General features: G+C 33.5%; 1 protein-coding gene and 1 non-coding gene across 10 annotated transcripts in view; one reads left to right on the plus strand and one right to left on the minus strand.

The window, feature by feature from the left end:
- The window catches only part of LOC146538939 (long-chain-fatty-acid--CoA ligase 5), a 56,228-nt gene that overhangs the window by 29,387 nt on the left and 6,976 nt on the right, over positions 1-19,865 (plus strand). For 4 of the 9 annotated variants that reach the window (XM_085185317.1, XM_085185316.1, XM_085185319.1 and 1 more), the window contains exons 2-10: positions 1,334-1,618; positions 4,549-4,703; positions 15,271-15,394; positions 16,083-16,226; positions 16,432-16,557; positions 16,826-17,025; positions 17,518-17,718; positions 18,233-18,450; positions 18,970-19,120. In XM_085185317.1, coding sequence (XP_085041443.1) covers positions 1,411-1,618; positions 4,549-4,703; positions 15,271-15,394; positions 16,083-16,226; positions 16,432-16,557; positions 16,826-17,025; positions 17,518-17,718; positions 18,233-18,450; positions 18,970-19,120 — 1,527 coding nt within the window. In that variant the 5' untranslated portion in view covers positions 1,334-1,410. Of the gene's footprint in view, positions 1-1,269; positions 1,619-4,548; positions 4,704-5,837; positions 6,175-15,270; positions 15,395-16,082; positions 16,227-16,431; positions 16,558-16,825; positions 17,026-17,517; positions 17,719-18,232; positions 18,451-18,969; positions 19,121-19,865 lie in introns of those variants that run through there. The other 5 variants (XM_085185318.1, XM_085185315.1, XM_085185321.1 and 2 more) reach the window with 3 other exon arrangements.
- TRNAV-GAC (transfer RNA valine (anticodon GAC)) lies at positions 12,020-12,090 on the minus strand. The gene has a single exon. It is a non-coding gene; the product is annotated as a tRNA-Val (tRNA).

Here is a 19,865-nt window from a genome sequence, read left to right on the forward strand (position 1 = left end):
ATCCAGCTACTATAGCATAAATATGTACTTCCACCCACTACGGTACTTTTGAATTGGTATTGGGTCACCACGATTCGAGGATAACAATTCATTGTTAGAATTCAATAGAGCGTCATTGGTTTATTTGATTATATCTTAGTAAATTGTAAGTCTAAATTTACATAGGCAGAGCCGTAGGTTTTTATTAGGAATTTTCTATGTTGTTCCGTTATTTTGATACTTTATTACACCATAATTGATATTAATTAACTAAAACAAAACGAAAAAAACAAACATAAATTAACTTAAACCAAAAACAGAAACAAGAAGAAAGAAACAAATGAAAAATATACTTCCCTTACCTTACCTATAATTCTTTTGATATCAAGTATGATTTTCTTATTTTCGTTGATTTGTCTGCCCTGGGTATCATAAAAATGATTAAACCCATAACCATTTCGTTGAAATATTCACACCTCAATTGCGATAGCCCCATAGAGTTATTCAAATTAGAAAAGTTTCTCTAGTATCACCTGATTTACAACAGTTAATTATAATTAATTATAGCTGCCGCTATAAACGCAAGGCGTGGTAAATAAATAAGGCATTTTTACAATTTAAATTTTACTGTTTCTGTCTGTAAAATTGAATTTACGGATATAAAACTCGTTCGCTCGTTCGTAATTATACTGAGTACTGTATCATGGTATTTAAATACTCTACCAGTTGCCCAGTACTAATTTAAATGGCTATAAACATTTAAATACAATCTGGTAATATATCATTGCACTTCGCTATATAATTGGTGTTGTCAATTATTAACGTCGGTAGCTTTATTTGTATAGTTCATATTTAGTTGTTTCTTATTTCGTTAATTGTGTCTTTATTCCAATGATTTACTAGTTTTTGTTACTACTAACAACTTTTAAGTGCTTAATTTTAGCAACTGTATTAAATTTTATTAAATGATAGATTTTCTAAATAAAATTCAAATCAAAGTAAACGTAAGTTCTTCTACAAAAGAAACAACTACAGTTTCAATTATTAAGTGTAATCAATAATTATGTCTATAAATTCATCGGTTTTATAAAATTATTAATAATATAGATAAGATGTCCAACCAATGAAATCAGAAGCTAGATTAGTTTCAGATATAGATATCGACTGGCAGTGTTAATGACCCACACAAGGCCAAAGGCCCCCACGAAATGAATCTATAAAACCTTTTAATTTTATGGATTCCATTTCATTCTACAACAAAATAATCAATGCGGAATATCTTTACGACAGTCCAGCGCGAACGCGTGCTTAAATTACGGTAATGAAATAAAATGAACGTTTTTTAATAATTCAGTTGACTCGACGAGACTCGACGATGTGAAATGAGAACAAAAATGCTAATACGACATTCGAAGTGATACTTTTATAAATATGTGTAATAACAACAATAATATGGGAAGCGGAAAGTTTATGCTTAGTTTAAAAAAAGACAAAGTGAACGTGACAGAGGCTAAAAAGACTGAGATTAGTGTTAAGGAGAAATGCCGTAAGCTACAGAAGAAATTAAAGAAGACTGAAAAACAGAAGACTGAATCCAATACGAAGGAGAAGAATATTTGGTGGAACCAGTGTAATAGTTGTAAGTAAATATCTTCAATGTACTTTAGGTTGAAGCAAAGAAATGTACAAAGTATAGTATTCTTCTGTAAATATTTTCAAAGTTGTGAGGAATCCGCTGCTTCTATTCGAAGTTCTTTTTTTTTTTAGAGAAGACGTAAATAAAGAACGTCGAATTGTAGCTTAACGTTTTATCCCACATATTTTAGCGTAGGTAGAGGAAACCTAGTTAAGCCATTCCGTTTCTCACTTTCCGTAGAATTTTCAGGGCATAGCCAGTTGAGCGACGGGGTTCAACACCGTGCAGTTCATATCACTTGTTTTTTTTTCATATTATTTATTCAGTTAGAATAAAAAAATACTTGCCCATATATATTGCAAGACCAGCTGGCCCTTCAAGGGCCGTCAGGCCTGTTACGCTTTTTGAATCTACAATGAGGGGAAATTGGAGCACCAAGGTTCGAACTTTTGAAATCAACCAAGTAGGTACCTCCTGTTATTCAACGACAAATAATCGAGGTTAGCGACGCGACCTTAAATGTCGCCTCCAAATTATATGTAAGCCATTCTAATAAATAATAGTCAGACTGTAGAAGTTTCGACATTTGCTTCTATAAGTACCTGTTACCATACATTTTAACGAAATATTGTTAAGAAAGCAGATTTTTTAGCTTCACACTGTATATCACGGAAAATAAAATAAATTTTTCATTTCCTTGAGTTAGATTCGAACCCAGAACCTGACGCGTTCATAGTCGCACGCTTATGCCTCTGCGCCATGACTGGCCTCACAAACTTATTAAAATAAGGGATGACACATGATAATTATTAATTTTACCACTCATATATTGTTGAGAATATAATTAATTTAATGTTTTTATTAATAATTATGAATTCATAGTCCGAAGCTAAAATATACATAAAAAATACTTTTCCCTACATATGATGACAAAATGTCTTTAATATAACAAACCGAAGTAAAAACACTACATACGGAAATTATTCTATCTTCATACAATAACCATTTCATACATTTGAATCGTGTATTATACTGCAATTTATCTATCCACATTGAAGACAAACTACGTAAAAGTGTGTCAGTACATACATTGGAAGTGGAAAGCGCGAGAGAATCCCCGTGAAATCTTCGTGCCTACTTGTGAACGCGACGCCGGCGCTTGCCCACCCCAGTGCCCACTTTCTAAACGGCAACTCTCGGCTTATAGTTCAGGAACTGGTACGGTCTGTAAGAAAGTTGTCTTAGACATTTCCTTGTCTGATTATAATAGAAAATGGTCTCTTCGTAACATGTTATATGCTCGATCGTCCATTAGCCTAACGACAATTTACATTTCCTCGTTGTATCTTTCGTTTTGTATAATCAGCTTCATGCTTCATGCATGCCGTATACAGCAGGGTAGGCAGAGGGAACCTAGTGTTAAGACACTCCGTTCCCCACTTTGCACCGAATTCTGGAGGTATTTTGTGTTGAGTGGATGTATTCTGTGTGACTCGTGGAAATATTTCATTTCTTCGAGTTTATTCTTCTTATAAATTACAGCGGTTTAATAGTTGTGTTGTTTTTACTTGTGGTAGCACTTTACATCGTAATCTTGACGTTTATGTTTTTAGAGTTAGTAAAGTTTTTTCATTTTATTCACATATATCTATCTATACTTGTATATGTGAAACTAATAATATAACACCAGAGGCCCGTTGTGATTCTAATTTTATTCTTCACTTTCATTTCTTCGCGAAAGCGCGGCGTTGAGTTCCGTGACTTACCATGTAATACCCCCAAAATACAGCGGAAAGTGAGCAGCGGAGTGTCTTAACACTAGGTTTCCTCTGCCTACTCTGGTCCTTGCGGGATTCATCGTGAAGCTGAAAAACAAAATAATAATAAATTACAGCGATTTAATAGTCGTGTTGCCTTTAACACAAAGCTACTTTACATCGTAATTTCGACATTAATGGTTTTGGAGTTAGTAAAGTTTCTCATTTTACTTACATATATATATATATATATATATATATATATATATATATATATATATATGTCATTTTACTTACATACATATATGTGAAACCAATATATAAAATAAACACTACATATATTGAAATATCCATTTAAGTAGGTACACAGATTATGCAAATAATAAAGTTAAGTTGTTTCCTTCGCCGTTTTGTCTTCCGTATTGCAATTGACGCCTTTTACGATTTCGAGATAAAAAAAAATATATATTCATGATATTAATAAAACATGGAAATATAAAAATAATCTCGGTACATTTTTTAATTTAAATATAACCCTTCATTTTCTTTTTGTTTCTTATAGAAATATGTAGGCGGCATTTTCAATGGTAGCGATTGACAGCAAAGGCCGTTGATGATTATTATCGATGATACAGGTTCACGAAGTATTTTAGTAGAACTTAACGAGTATTGTCATTATCGCCGTTTTTGGACTTGCCGATAAACAACATGTTAAGAGATTTTTAATTTAAAATAGTTTACGAGATTTTCTTGTTGCTAAGCCAATAACTATATATAATTACTTAAAAATCTACACTACTGAAAAACAAATGTTTTTGTCTATTTTTAGAACATTATGAAATAAAGTGAGTTATAAGACAGTAATAATCAGCTTCACGCTGTTTCACGCATATAGCAGGGTAGGCAGAGCAAACCTAGTGTTAAGACACTCCGTTCCTCACTTCCCGACATATTTTTCAATACATTGCGTGTTGAGTGGCGGAAATCAGCGCCTTTTGTGTTGATGCCACAGCGAAGAAATGAAAATGTTAATAAGTAATAATTCATTCACCCGAATAGGAATTGAACCCAAAACTGTCGCGTTACATTCATACCCTTGTGCCTACGCCACCAATGAAATCAAATTAATGTTATTCGTTGTTATAAATTTATACTTATTTAAAATATTTGTTACAGTGAGCGAAATAGATCAGTACTTATGGATGGTTGGTGGATCGGCCGGTGCCTTGGCACTGACCGGCGTCGCTGCTGCCTCCGCGTTCTATCTCAGCACCCGCCCAAAGCCAGAAAAACCTTTGGTCACGTTACATGAACAGAGCCTGCTTGAACCGGTGAGTGTCTTAACTTACTCATATAGCATAATTTATGGTAATTAGCATATGAAAGTGAGTAATGACTTCGTTTCCCTTTTTTTTTTCTTATTTTGTATTGCAGAAACTTCAAAATGTTGTCAAAGTAATAAACTATAATATTTGTTTTCTCCTTTTCCCCTAGATAGTGATAATTTAATCTAAAATATTCAAATCTTTGTTTGTATCGTCCATAATCTGTATTCAGTGAAAAATAGGAAACGTAGCGTTTTAACACTAGGCTTCCTCTATCTATCATGCTAAAAATAATCTCTCTGGAGAATGTCATAAAATTCCAGATCAAATTTATAAATTAAATTCTACTGCAATGTGCATACAGACAACGAATGCAATTTACAATATCTGACGTGTATCTTTGTATAGCACCTATTTACTTATCTTAAATGCTATATAAAACAAAAAAGTGCAATCCAGTGTGGTTATTGCTAACTTGTCATGTCACCTTCGAAAGGTTAGCCGTATAGTTTACATTTAATTACTAAATATATAATTAAGTTGTTTAATCGACAGCTAATTCACTGTGAAATTACTGGGTTCATGACCGATAAGCATATTGAGTTTTGACCGATAAACAATACTAATGATAGGTGAAATAGTTGATAAGAAAGAATTTAATTTTTAAATTAACACGTGTGTTTATTTGATAGAATCATTTCTATATATAATAAGCAATCGTTAATCCTTTTCGTTGTCCTTACGAAATTCAAGAGTCTCTACATATATAAAAAGAAGTTTTTTATATACATAAATAATATTGTATTTATTAAAAAAAATGCACAACAAATAACTTTTTATAGACATTTAATTTTTTTATTTACCTTGAGTGGTAAATGTTAACTTTATTTTAAAATTATTGTAAGTAAATGTCAACCGAAAGGTCAATGACTGGAAATACTCTTATAACCTAGAGATGTAAAATAATTTTATACGTCAAAATCCATTTTCCACCTGATCCATCCTATAAGGTGGATATTGGTAGAGTTCCTTATACCCACACACAAGAGCTCAAGATGTCTCGACCGACATGGCCGTTCGAATTGGCAGTGCGCATCTTCGAGCGATATTTTTAACTCATTGTACCAAGAGCTGCCCTCCCTGCTGCTCCCGTGTCACTATTCAGAACTCTCTAGCGAAAGTGACGAGACCCTCCTACCATCGAGTTGTATAATCGAAACCGTATTTCAACTTTGTGCCGGTGTTCTCAAGTGTTTGTGACAGAAGAATACTTAAGATATCAAAATATTTAAAGTGTTATTATATTATATGCAAAAAGTGGTGCTAATTGCGCAATGAACTTTAAATGAGTGATAGAAATAAATGAATTGCATCGTACTGTGATAGTATAGTTGGAATGGCGTGCTGTGACTGCTGCATCGGGGTCGCCCCGCTACGACCTCCTATAGCTTTGACCGACCAGTCTGATGTCATTAAAGTGAGATTGCATGTTAATTTCAAAAATAATTTTATAGGAGAATAGAAAAAGATAGAGTTAAACGATTTCTTAAAGACTCTAAGATTTATTAGTCCAGAAAACTATTATACTTTAGTAATAAATATTTCAATATTTTAAAGAAATTGGATGAAATGGACAATGACATGGCAATAAACATGTTATAAAAAGAATTATTGTAATCTGTTTTGTCTGAGACATTGTTAATTGAGTTGCGATTGTTGGCAGTGCTCCTGCCATTTACATTCGGATCCGTAGGCCTCGACGATGCCGACAGCTGAATTAAAGTACAAAAATTCTAGATACTTCTTTTCTTATATAAATATCTTATGACTGACTAAAATTATGTAATCGTAAGGAAAATAACAGAATAACCGCAATCCGATCGTTTAGAAAATTTTATTGCGGAAAACGTTAAGTTTGCTTATAATATAATTTATAATGTTTTAAAGTTCTTACAGTACCATGAATTTGTAGAATTAGGCTATTTGTTTACTTTAACTATTGTAAATTTTGCTTAAATTATAAGATTTTTTTTTACTATTGACTTGCTGTATACAGTACATTGTATATGTATTGCATACAATACGAGTAAATCTTGAATATATTTATCTGAGCATTTACTATGGAGTTATCAGCAAATATGAATATTTGCAATGAAATTTCTTTATTTTTATATTCTTATTAACATTCACAAATAATGTTTCATTTATTAGTGTCATTTCTCTATGTATATACACAATATGTACCAATATGGAGAAAATTGAGAATTGTCTTCTTTAATTATCCATCTTCAACGTACAAAGTAGGTGCTTAAGGTTAAGGCGTGAAAACTAACGATACATTTGTTTTCTATGGAGCTAGAGAAAAAAAAATGACTTAAAAATCCCCTCGGATAATATTCGAACTCACAACGATCGTACATCGCTTAAACTGCGCTACGACAGATAATAATTATATCCAAAATAATAACGCAAGTATTTTAATTAATGCCTAATATATTCTAGTATATATTCTAATACTAGTAATTCTAGTAATAATTATTAATTCTAATACTAGGAATAATACTAGTATGTATTTTTTAACATAATTTACATGGACTATCAATCCTCTCCAGAATTTCATAGCTGTGTGTCATAACTTTAAAATATGGCTAATGAGTAATAATTTCAGTAATAAAATATGTACGCGTGGCTCTTTGAGCACTATTTACTGCCAATACTTACTAATTTTGCTATAAATTTTATAGCTATAGCAAACAATTTAAATAATTTATACAATATATATTTAAATAACTTCTTGTTAATGTTAAATACATGGAAAATATATAAATATATTTTATGAAAAAATCTTAGCAATTATGAAATTGTTACCTACTAAAAGTACTTTATTCCTATGATAATAATAATTAAACTAAATCCACCTATATCAAATTTTATCTGCATTTATAAGTTTACTTAAGCTTAACGTTTATTTAACCTGGAATGGAGAACGTAAAGTATGCTCAAAATAATTAATGTATCGATTTAATTCTAGTTCATTCATATCAATAAAATAAATATTTACACTATCTAAATATTATTAAGATCGAGCTCAGTGGCGTACCATTGGAGAGGCCTATGTCCAGCAGTGGATGAGGACAGGCTGATGATGATGATGATGATGATGAAATATTATTAGCCAACTAGATCTTCTAATCGATATTTGATACAACTTATATATTTTATCTGGCTATTTATAATGTTTTTAATTGAGTTACTAAATAATTTTCAATCATTAATGACGTTTGTTTGACGGTATATATAATGGTGGTGGGTTCGAATTCGTTTCGATGAAACTTTTTTATATTTATGTATGTAGAGGCCAGTCGTAGGCGCAGCGGCACGAAGTGTGCTGCAAAATCGACGGATTGTGGGTTCGATTCTCATTCGAAGAAAGGAAATATTTATTTAAATTTATATTTTAATTTCTTCGCTCTGGTGTCGAGGCAAAGCGCGGCGTTGAGTTCCGCCACTCAACATGTAATGCCATGAAAAATTCGGCGGAAAATGAGAATATGAGTGTACGGGATACAGCGTGAAGCATTTTTTTAAATTTTTGATTGATATGATACACCGTACATATCTATTATAATTTTCATTTCAATTATTGTTTTTCTATTTCAAGAATATAGTACAAAATGTATGATATTCACGACTTGGTGACAGATGTAAAGTCGTATGTGTGACCTTAGGGAAACCGTGACTCTTACATACGAAAAAAAATTCAAATTTTTGGCAAACAATCGAGACGAGTCACGAGATAGAGGCGGAGACATTAATTGTTATATTTACACACCGACGCCCTGTAGTTAATAACTATTTTTATTTTAGTAATATCGATAGACGCTGAATCAGTACATATTTGTAAAAATTTTGATGAAAAGTTTTTTTTTTACTTTTTTTCTTAGATATGTACGTGTTTTATAATTTAACTTCTCTTCTTCGTTTTCTGTTCTCCATTTGACATCACTACTTTGCCTCTTAACCCACAATTGTCAGTTTCTGTAATCGCCAACTGTTAAGACACTCCGTTTCCCATTTTCCGCCAAATTCTGAAGGTTTTCCGTATTTGGAACCTGTAAAATTTTTGAAGAAAAATAAAAATATGGAACTAAGAAATGATTAATTTGAAATGATTAAAGAGTTATCACAAACTTAGTGCACCTCGGTTGTAATATTATTAATATATCTTATAACTGGTATTGATAAAACCTTACTAATGGCATACTATACATCATCTATCATGAATGGGTTGTTATATGAGTATGGTCATCAATCAAAGTTTAGTTGAGGCCGTCGTGGCGCAGCAGCACAAGGGTGTGACTGTAACGCGGCGGTTGTGGGTTCGATCCCCACTCGAGGAAGTGAAATATTTATTTACGTTTATATTTTCATTTCTTCGCTCTGGTGTCGAGGCAGAGCGCGGCGTTGACTCCTGCCCCTCAACACGCAATGCCTCCAGAATTCGGCAGAAAGTGGAGAACGGAGTGTCTTAACACTAGGTTCCCTCTGCGTACCCTGCTGTGTGCGGGATACAGCGTGAAGTTGATTCTGATCAAAGTTTATGTCATTTTATTATTATTGCACATCTCTATTATTTCACTTTGATAATTAGATAAATCTATATCTATATACTTATAATAAAATCGTAAGAGGGTCGGTGTCTGTACTTGGAAGATATTTAAAAAAATGTTATTGGGAACCTTTATTAACCTAATAGAACCAAAAAAAATGATTTTTAAAATTTCTGTCTGTTTGTCTGTGCGTTTGTTATCGTTAATCTCAGAATTGACTTAACCGATTTAGATGCGGTTTTCACTATTGGATTTTGGCAAGTTTTTGAAAACATTTAGGGTTTATTTTATTAAAATCGGTTTATCAATAAAAAAGTTATGTCAATTTAAAGTAAACATTTGCTAATTGCCGTAACAGTTATTTTATACAACTGTTCTACTGAATTAACTGAATCTTTAGTTTTCAATTTCTTTATTAATATTTCTATTTCAAGCGGGCGTAGCCCCACACGGGCCCACTAGTGCACAATAAACATTGTATGTTGTTACGGAAGATCTTACTTAATAGCTTACTAGTCTATAAAATACAATAAGCTACCCGTGGCTTTGGTACTGGCGCGCAGTCAACGTATGTAGTTTCAGTTCTTCTTTCTTTCTAAGATGCTCCATTACTTCCTTTATCTCCCAGTAAAAACGCAATGAAAATCGCTTTAGCTATTTCAAAATAAGACAAAATTTTAAAAACCATCTGTGTTTACTATCGTTTAAATCACTATATGCACTTGAAAAAACACTGTTATTTTGAAACCACCGATAGACATTTAAATTTTATTTATATGTAAGTAAATAATAAAACACTCAGTTGAGATTCATAGCCATCACGTGAAATCTGATAGTTCCCAATCGTAAATAACGGCATCTACCAACCATATCTAAATACCTAATGTATGTATGTACTCGTATAACTGTTATTTATTTATTATTAGATTATATTTTTTTAGCTTTACACTGTATCCCGCACATAGAAAGGGAACCTGGGAACCTATTAATAAGACACTATCATTAAGATATTACCGAATTCTAGATAGAGATTTGAGATAGAGTGGCGGATTTCAACGCCGCATTTGATTATTATATGAGGTTATAAAAGTTAATATTTCTTTATAAAGTTTAGTACAATAACCTGACGCTTATAATAATTGTTTATAACAGAGTTCCCTTCAGAATAGTCCACAATGAATGCATGTAAACAAAACATAAGTATCTCGTGACATATTTGGTAATATGCCAAATTTCCTATCAATCTCGTTACAACATTTAGATATTGAGTGATATTTTATTGTCGTACCTAGCTTTATTCTTTATGTTTACGAGTATGACTCAAATAATGGTACTTGCTTTAATAATATGCAATATATATATGTAAAGTAATAATTAATGTCGATTACTCTGTTATTCTGTATATGTAGTGAGGTTAATAGCTATAAGTGAGCTGACATCATAAGGAAATACCCTTAAGAAGAGTTAGAGACAAAAGAAACAGTTTATGTTTTACAATCCTAACATATTAAGAAATAAATAATTAAAAATATTTTTCATAAGAGATTATATATTATACTGATTACTAATTGAACTACATCAGCTGGTTCAGGTACCGTCCTCTTCAGGGCACCTTGAAAGCGACAGTGGCCGTAATAGGCGGAAAAATGAAGAACAGACTGAAAAATATAATATTAAAGAATTTTCCGTCATTCCATATGATTTATTACATATAGTATCATATTATTTAGTTAATTTTATTATAATTCCCCATATTATGCTTCCTCCATTTTACGACATCCTCAAGAAATTACGAGTTGGATGGACCTCGAAGTACATTTTATATCCCACTCAAGGGAATGGAATATTTATTTAAAATTATCTTTTCATTTCTTCGCTCTGGGTACACTCCGTCCACATACACAGGTTCCTTCTGCCTACCCTGCTGTGTGCTTTAATATTAAAAATAATATACGGTAAAAATAAATAATGAAATCGCTAATAGCTGTTAAACATGATATTTAAAGTGTCATAATTTAAATTTGAAAGCTGGCAAATACATATGTTATGCGGAAACGCCGTTAGCCAGACCTTCCTACAATGTCACACACACGAAAATAAATTAATTTAAGATGCCACGAAAGTCATCTCATTCACGCGACCTTAAAAATTTTCCCACAAATTTTGTATAATTTTATAAAAGTTACGAGCGGACCATCTGTTTAGCACTTTAAAAGAATAAAATCCTGAAAGTATTATAATAAACTAGCGACCCTCTTGCGGCTTCGCCCGCTTTAACTACTGGATTATTCATGTAATGTATGTTTGCAAAGCACTTAAGATAATGTGAAAATTAATTAAACCCTAATGCAACCCGCATTTTTGTAGTTTCAATAAGGATTTTCCAATTGTTTTACACAGCAAGGATTTTTTAATAGGTACCGTAATTTTAAATCTGTGCTTCTAATCTTTTCAAGTACTTATTAAAATATATTTAAATGACTATTTTTAGATAGTTAAATGACTATTTTTAAACGGAAGAAATTATAAACAAAAACCTACCTACTAATAACTACTACAAAAAATGTGAAACCAAATATATCGCGCTTAAATAATACATTCAACTCCAATTATCCAATGCGTGCTGAGCTTGTGGTTAATGCTGAAGGGGGTATTCTGTCCCTGATGAAAAGCAAGCACGACGTGGCTGCCTGTGAGGAAAATTAAATAGAATGCATGGGCCGGGAATCGAACCCGGGCCGCCCGCGTGTCCGGCGAGCATTCTACCACTGAACCACCGATGCGTGTAAGGCAAGCGGGCACGGCGGACGCATGGCGAGTGGCGAGCCGTTTCGCAGCAAGGATTTTTTTGATATTGTAACAACTTCTAAAGTACTTATTAAAATGAAAAACAGTAAAAGACAGTTTTGATCTACATTAAATGGCCAACGTAACTAATGTACTTATTTATATGCTGAGAGTAAGGGATAAGTAAAACTTGAGTCGGCACAGCTGATGAGTCAACGGCGTGATGTGTCAACAATTAAATGCGTTTTTCTCTAAAACTATTCGCAATTTCGAAATAGTTTAAAAAGCAAATTTTATCTTCGTTTAACGTAGAAAATTAATAAAGTATTTTAAAGGATAAGGATTAATACCATTATGGAAAAATATCCCTCACAATAAAAAATATATTGAAATTACTATTTTTAGACAGAAACATGATCACTACACGTTATTCTTAAAAGATACGAATATGCTGTCGTGGACTTTTTTGTAGATCTTATTAAGAGGAACAATACTTCAGTACATTTTTTTCATGTAGTATTCACCATTAAAGCAGCGCATGCGCCAAAGTGTCTCAGCGGGTAGGACTTTATACATATTTATTGTATTTATGTTAATTTACATAAGAATGTACAAATAATAAACTATATATAAACCTTCCCTGAGAAATACTCGACGTAATGGTGAAAACCGCATCCAAATCCGTTGGGTGGTTTAGAAGAAGAAGAGTTAGAAAGTTCAGACAGACACAAAAAGCGACTTTGTTTTATAAGATATAGGATATAGGAGGATAATATTATGAATATTTAATATAAACTATTTTTCTGAAGAAAATATTCAGCTAAAATGTTTTAAAATGTCATCGCATTGTTCTTCTTATATTATCTTGTTAAACTTATATATTTGTTAAAAAAAATATTTGCAAATATAACAATTAACGAGCTCATCAAAATAAAAACTTTATCAGAATCCTCTTCTTCTTCCTGGTATTAATCCCGGCTATTACCAGGGTCTGCCTTCCTACTCAACCTACTCCACTTCGCACGGTCTTTTGCGTCCTCGGTGGTTAGACCATTGGCTTTCATGTCCTGCATCACGACATCCAACCAGCGCTTCCTTGGGCATCCGGGAGGTCGCGTTCCAGGAACTGGTATAGCAAGGCACTTGCATCCGACATAGTTCTTAGGCCGGCGCGTAACGTGGCCAAACTATCTTTATTAAAACTTTATTAGAATCCTATCCAGAAATAACAGAAACAACGCGTGGCTTATGTCACATTAGATTCTTAAAAATATCCGGTCAGCAAACCGCACAACTGTCGCGACATATCTATTTACCGAGTCCATCTCACCTTGTACCATTTTAAGATAAGTCGACTAAATATACTATAAATAGTTTATATAATAAGAATAGCTTTATGTGAGGCCGTCGTGGAATGGCTGTAACGCATCGGTTGTGGGTTCGATCCCCGCTCGGGGAATTAATTATTATTATCTATTAGTATTTTCATTTCTTCGCCCTGGTGCCAACGCATGAACCCGTTAAGTTCGGCCACTCAACACACAATGTTTAAAAAAAATTGGCGGAAAATGGGTAATGGAGTGTTTTAACACTTCCTATCCTACCCTTCTCTATGCCGGATACAGTGTGAACCTTTAAGTGAGAAAAGCTTAGGTGCTTATGAATAACAAAATTATTAAAATGAATAACTGAGTTGACAATATTGCAAACATTACCGATATTTACAAGTAAACAAGGTTTTTTTTCTGAAATTTAAAGTCGTTTAACGAAACTATTGGTTATTTTCAGTCATTGATGAGATTTAGATGACTATATATATATATATATTTATATTTTATTTTTATGAGCTAGCCGAAAACTGTGAAATACAACAGCTAGAATTAAAAAAATAAATTTACTAATAAATAGAAATCCTACTACCATAATAATTATGACAGTTTTCTGCTCCTCACTTTCTATTCTACTATACGGTAAAAATTGTGAAGTTCCTGTCTCTTTTGTTATATGTAAGCCAATCTACAATAATTTTTCTTCGTATAAATCTATAATCTGGGAAATTAAAAAGATAGCAACTTTGATAGTTAACTGCAACTATTTAAACTTATTAACTTTTATAGTATTTAACTTTTGTGCTATAATGGTCTGGAACAGTGTTTGATAATATATTGGTTAAGAACCACAAAGATTCTCATAAAAGAATGTTAGACTGTTTAATACTGGAAGCTTTATTTTGTATGATTCATTTTAAATGTAAATTCGAGTTGTGATGATTGTTTAAAATAGTTTCGTAATTCTCTTTGTGTAAAGTTATACATTTGTAAGTTCAATTTTATATATAATTTTGTATATTTACATATTAGTATTTATTATTATATGTTAAATATTATTTTATTATAGATTAAAATATTTTAGGTAGGTACTCCGACCGAACAGAACTGTTATTCAGAGATCTATGAATGTGAATATCTCTCATCTTTTTGTATGTTATTCCATACAAAAAGTGTTGACTTACGAACATTTCTCTTTTCAACATTAAAATGTGTCAAATGTTTGCCGTCTTGACATGTACGTACTGTATACAAAAAATACAGTGTCACACACTTGTCATGAGCTTTCGTCTATAAATATAATTTTATTTGAGGCCGTCGTGGGCTCTGTGATGCGATAGAGCAGCGTTAAGCTTCGCTAGTCAACATACGTGGAAAATGAGGAACGAAACGTCTTTAGACAGTGGCTCCCTCTCTTCTGTTTCCTATACGAAAAGAACTTAAATATTAAAATAACAAATTTACTATTTAAAAATGTCGTCCAATCTTCAAACCATAACATTTCGTGCGTTCTTTCAATAATTGTAGGTCAAAAACATTAGGTTAACGGGCCGGTATTTGCATATAGATACTAAATAGAAAAGTGCTAAAAGATCAGTCATCATTAGTATGTAAATGTATTTGTAAGTATTGTAAAGTATATGCCCTCATAAGCTTTACTACATGAGTGTACAGTGTTAAAGAGATTACAACTGATTGTTTATTAGTTACCTGTTGCGAGGATTCAGGGCGTTGAACCTTTATTGTTTATGTATAAGCCTATCATTTTAAATTCAATTAAGTATATTTTATAAATAAAATAAAAAAAATATATATTTTAATAATTTACCCTTTTTGTTTTTTTTCTAGGGCCCCGAAATGGTCCGCGTATCCAAGTTTTACAAAGAAGCGAAAAATGGCCGATATTTGCGCTACCTACACGAAGACACACGCACATTATATGAAACATTTCGTAGAGGCGTCAAAGAATCAAGTAAGTTTTTGACTTGAGTGTTTTTTTTAGTGTAGTAGGGTCGATAGAGGGAACCTAGTGTTAAGACATTCGGTTCCCCATTTTCAGCCGAATTCTGGAGGCATTGGGCGTTGAGTGGCGGAAATCTACACTGCGTTTTGCCTCGTCACCAGAGCGAAAAAAACTGAAAATATTAAATGTTTCATTTCCTCTAGTGCCAAGATTGGCCTCAAAAACAGATTTTGATGCTCATTTCTTTATTCGCTAGGCATTGAATACAGTATGTTGATTCGAATGAGTCTTTTCAAACAATTACGAAAGAGGAGTGCCTCGAGGCACGGCTTTAGAGCCCACCTCGTTTCCATTTACATTTCCGCTTGTTAGCGATAAATGCGATAATCTACGTTACAGAATGATGTTAACATCATTCACCAACTGGTTTGTGTCGTACACGAGGTACTGTTAAACATCGTTTATACTAGCTGACCTCTTGAATGGCTGTTATTATAGAAATCTGTAGCAAAATGGCAGTTCGAGGTTTTTTTTTAAAGTAGGTACCACAGCAGCAAAATTATTAATAATGGGAATATTCCACGAACCCTAATAATAGTTTACATTTAAAGTTTAATGCAAGTATTCCTAGGTACAAGATCCAAATGATATATAATTATTTTACTTGAATGACAGTTTTTATTTTGAACATTTCTAGATAATGGCAATTGTCTCGGTTGGCGCGAGGGACCAAATAAGCCTTACGTGTGGCAGACGTACAATGAGACCCTGCTGAGAGCGAAAAACTTTGGTTCAGGTCTTATATGCCAAGGCCTCACCCCGGGGCAAGGCACCTTTGTAGGTGAGTGACTTGACAATAATTTGAATGTGTATGAAAAATTACTTGTTACTACCAAAACGAGTACAATTTGATGGTTAATACTGAAAAGAAAAATAAATTAATTTTGACAGAATAAATAATTGCGATCAATTTATTTGAAAAACTGTTTTATTTAATTGTTATATTTATTAAATTAAATTTATTAAATAAATGTGATATTTTCCAGGTATATACGCTCAAAACTGTCCAGAGTGGATAATGACTGAACAAGCTGCATATTGCTATTCGATGGTAATAGTACCGCTCTACGATACTCTTGGAGCCAACGCATGTGCCTTTATTATTAATCAAAGTAAGTGTATCTATAATTTATTTATAGAATGTAAATGAATAATTTTGTTAAATAAAAATGAAAAAAAAAAAGGGATATGTCATTATACATTATTAATAATTATTCAGGGAAAAACTTTTACCTCTGGACTAAAGCCTTAACCAATTTCATAAATATTTTTTTATGTATTAGTCAGTCTTAATTTAAATAATCTATTATTATATTATTCATAACACAAATAACTTAATGTTAAATAATTTCATAACAAAACAAACCCAACAAATTTCAGCGGAAATGTCAGTAGTAGTATGCGAGGACGACAAGAAGGCCAACCTGTTGCTCGACCAGTCACCGCGCTGCCTCCGCAAGTTGGTCACCATCAGGGAGGTGTCGCCGTCCACGCACCAGCGCGCCAAGAGCCGCGGCGTGGAGATTGTCAAGTTTAGCGATGTGGAGGTGCTGGGTGCTCAGAAGGATCATCCTTGTGTGGTAGGAAGTTACTTTAATTATACTTCTTTACTCTTTAAGTATTTTTATCCTTAAGCATTTTAAGCTTAATACTAGGACAGAGCTTAAGAGATCCTTATTTTAAAATAGTTCAACGACTTCTGCCAAAGTTACAAATCAAAAAGATCGAAAGTGAAGAGAATGTCCAGAGTTGTAAAGTATTGTTAATTGACAGAACCCAACGTCGTACCTACTGGAAACCCCTTCGGAAATGAAAATATAATATTTATAATATGTACATTTTTTTTCAGCTTCACGCTGTTTCCCGCACACGGCAGGGTAGGCAGAGGGACAGTTCGTTGTCCGTTTTACGCCGAATATTTAGGCATTGTGTGATAAGTGGCGGTTATAGTTTTTTAACACCACTTAAAAAACTATAACCGCCACTTATCACATTTTTCGCCATTTTTCTCAAACCGAATTACGGAATTATAATTATTATAATAATTCACAACACACACTATTCCTCCACAGCCGCCCAGCCCCGAGCATCTATGCACAATCTGCTACACATCCGGCACGACGGGCATGCCCAAGGGCGTGATGCTGTCGCACGAGAACGTGGTGGCGTCCGTGTGCAGCGTCACCATGCAGCTGGGCGAGCACCGCCCCACCGCGCACGACGTCATGGTGTCCTTCCTGCCTCTCGCGCACATGCTGGAGAGGTGCTGTGAGGTACGACCTATCTGCTTCTTGCTAAATAAATGCGCAACTTCAGGGTGATCACGACTTGTGGGCCAAACTGTAATCATAGTTGGTTATTTCTTATTAAGTTTCAAGATATATTTTAAATTAACAACAATATATTAAAAAAGAACAGTGATTTGACCTTATTTATATTTAAAATATTACATATGCTTATATTTGAAGGAATTTCGAAAATCAATGAATTCTCTAAAACAAACAAAATGTAAAGGAACAGGAAATACAATATCCATATACGGCTGTATACATAAAGTTTATTAAATGATGATGTTTTCATTTGTTAGTGTATTGCAAGCCCACGTCCAATTGTATTTTGATACTTTGCAATAAAAACGTATTTACTATTGAGATATTTTTGTAAGATTTTACGTGTACCTACAGTTCATTCCGTTTGTGTTGATGTTTCTTTATTTCTTTTACTTAAATCTACACAAAATCTGTAGACAAGAGTTAATTCTCTACAATCCTAACTGTTATCCCCCAGAACGCTCTCTACATGGTAGGCGGTGCGGTGGGCTTCTACAACGGAGACATTCGACGGCTCGGTGACGACCTCACCGCCCTCAAGCCCACCATGATGCCGGCGGTGCCTCGCCTGTTGAATAGATTGTACGATAAGGCCCAGAATGAAATATCTAATTCGAAGATCAAGAAGTTGTTGTTCAATATGGCGTTGTCTGCTAAGGAATCTGAATTGAAGAGGTAGGCTGTTGGATGTTGGTTTAGTTTGTTGTTATTTGATTTTTTTCGGTGAACGTGATGGGGTAAACGAAATTATTTTGTGAACTTAACTGTTACTAGCTTCTTAAGTAGAGAGTAACGCCTGAAGTTCAATTCTTGTTAAAGGCTTGATTTTGTTTGATATTTCTGATAGTTTTCTTTCTTTTTCTATATGTATAAATCTAAATTTTATTATTTTATTTATTAAAGTAAGGTGACGACTATTGTGATCATAAGAGTATTATGTATTAAGGTTCATCATTAATTTCCTCGATTGGAAATCAAGCCCACCACATCCTTGTTTAATACCCGATTGGATGTCAAACCAAAGCGAACCAGCTCCTGCGCCAGCTCATACTCGCACCTGGCGGATGCGTGGCGAATGGAACGTTGCAACCCTCAAGATGTTTGGCAGGGGTCGCTACTAACAAGCTTTCCATCAAAGATCCCCAATCTCTTCCTTTTTAATTAGCATATAAGTAACGTTGATAACGGTTGCAGGGGCATCATCCGCAGCGACTCGCTGTGGGACCGGCTGGTGTTCCGCAAGGTGCGCGCGGCGCTGGGCGGGCGCCTGCGCATCGTGGTGGTGGGCTCGGCGCCGCTCGCCGGCAACGTGCTCACATTCGCGCGCGCCGCGCTCGGTTGTCTGGTAAGATGAAATAAGTCATATAAGAAAATATGTAATGAATTAATGATGGTTAAAATAGCCATACAACACGTGCCGTACGTATAGCGTAACTCTACGAGTATATTACTGTCTTACAAGAGCGAAGAAAATAATTTATTTAAGATTCGAACTCATAATCATAATGCTTACAGTCTACGCTGTCCCACCACAAACCTATGGTCTTTATTACTTATTTTTATTGTACTAAACCAATAATTAGTTGGATATTAGTAAAAAATTTGCTCAATAGGTACGACATGAATAGCGGAACTGAACCCCGCGATTTGCTTGCCCTATCCATAAAATTATTATCTTATGAATATGTTTTCTAGAGCCATATTTGAACATTCGAAGTTACTATGGTTAATTTTTTTTTTTACTATACTATAAAAAATATAGCATATTTTTTTAAATCACCAAAATATAAATAACACTACGTATATAATGAGCATAACCTGTTACTATTAAGTGGACACCGCTTTTTGTAAATTGATAAATAAACAAGGCAAAGGACGGCGTTGAGTTCCGCCACTCAACAGTCAACACGCAATGCCTCCAGAATCCGTCGGAAAATAGAGAACGGAAATATCTTAATAAAAACAGAATGTCATAACACTATGTTCCCTATACCTTCTCTGATATGTGTAGGATACAGCGTGAAGCTAAAAAAACATATACATATATAAACTGTTTTTAAAACGTAGGTACAATAATTTTATGACAAAAA

The sequence above is a fragment of the Heliconius melpomene genome, chromosome 5 (assembly GCF_056956725.1).
Source record: "Heliconius melpomene rosina isolate 202511_hmr_F chromosome 5, ASM5695672v1, whole genome shotgun sequence".
Classification (NCBI taxonomy): Eukaryota; Metazoa; Arthropoda; class Insecta; order Lepidoptera; family Nymphalidae; genus Heliconius; species Heliconius melpomene.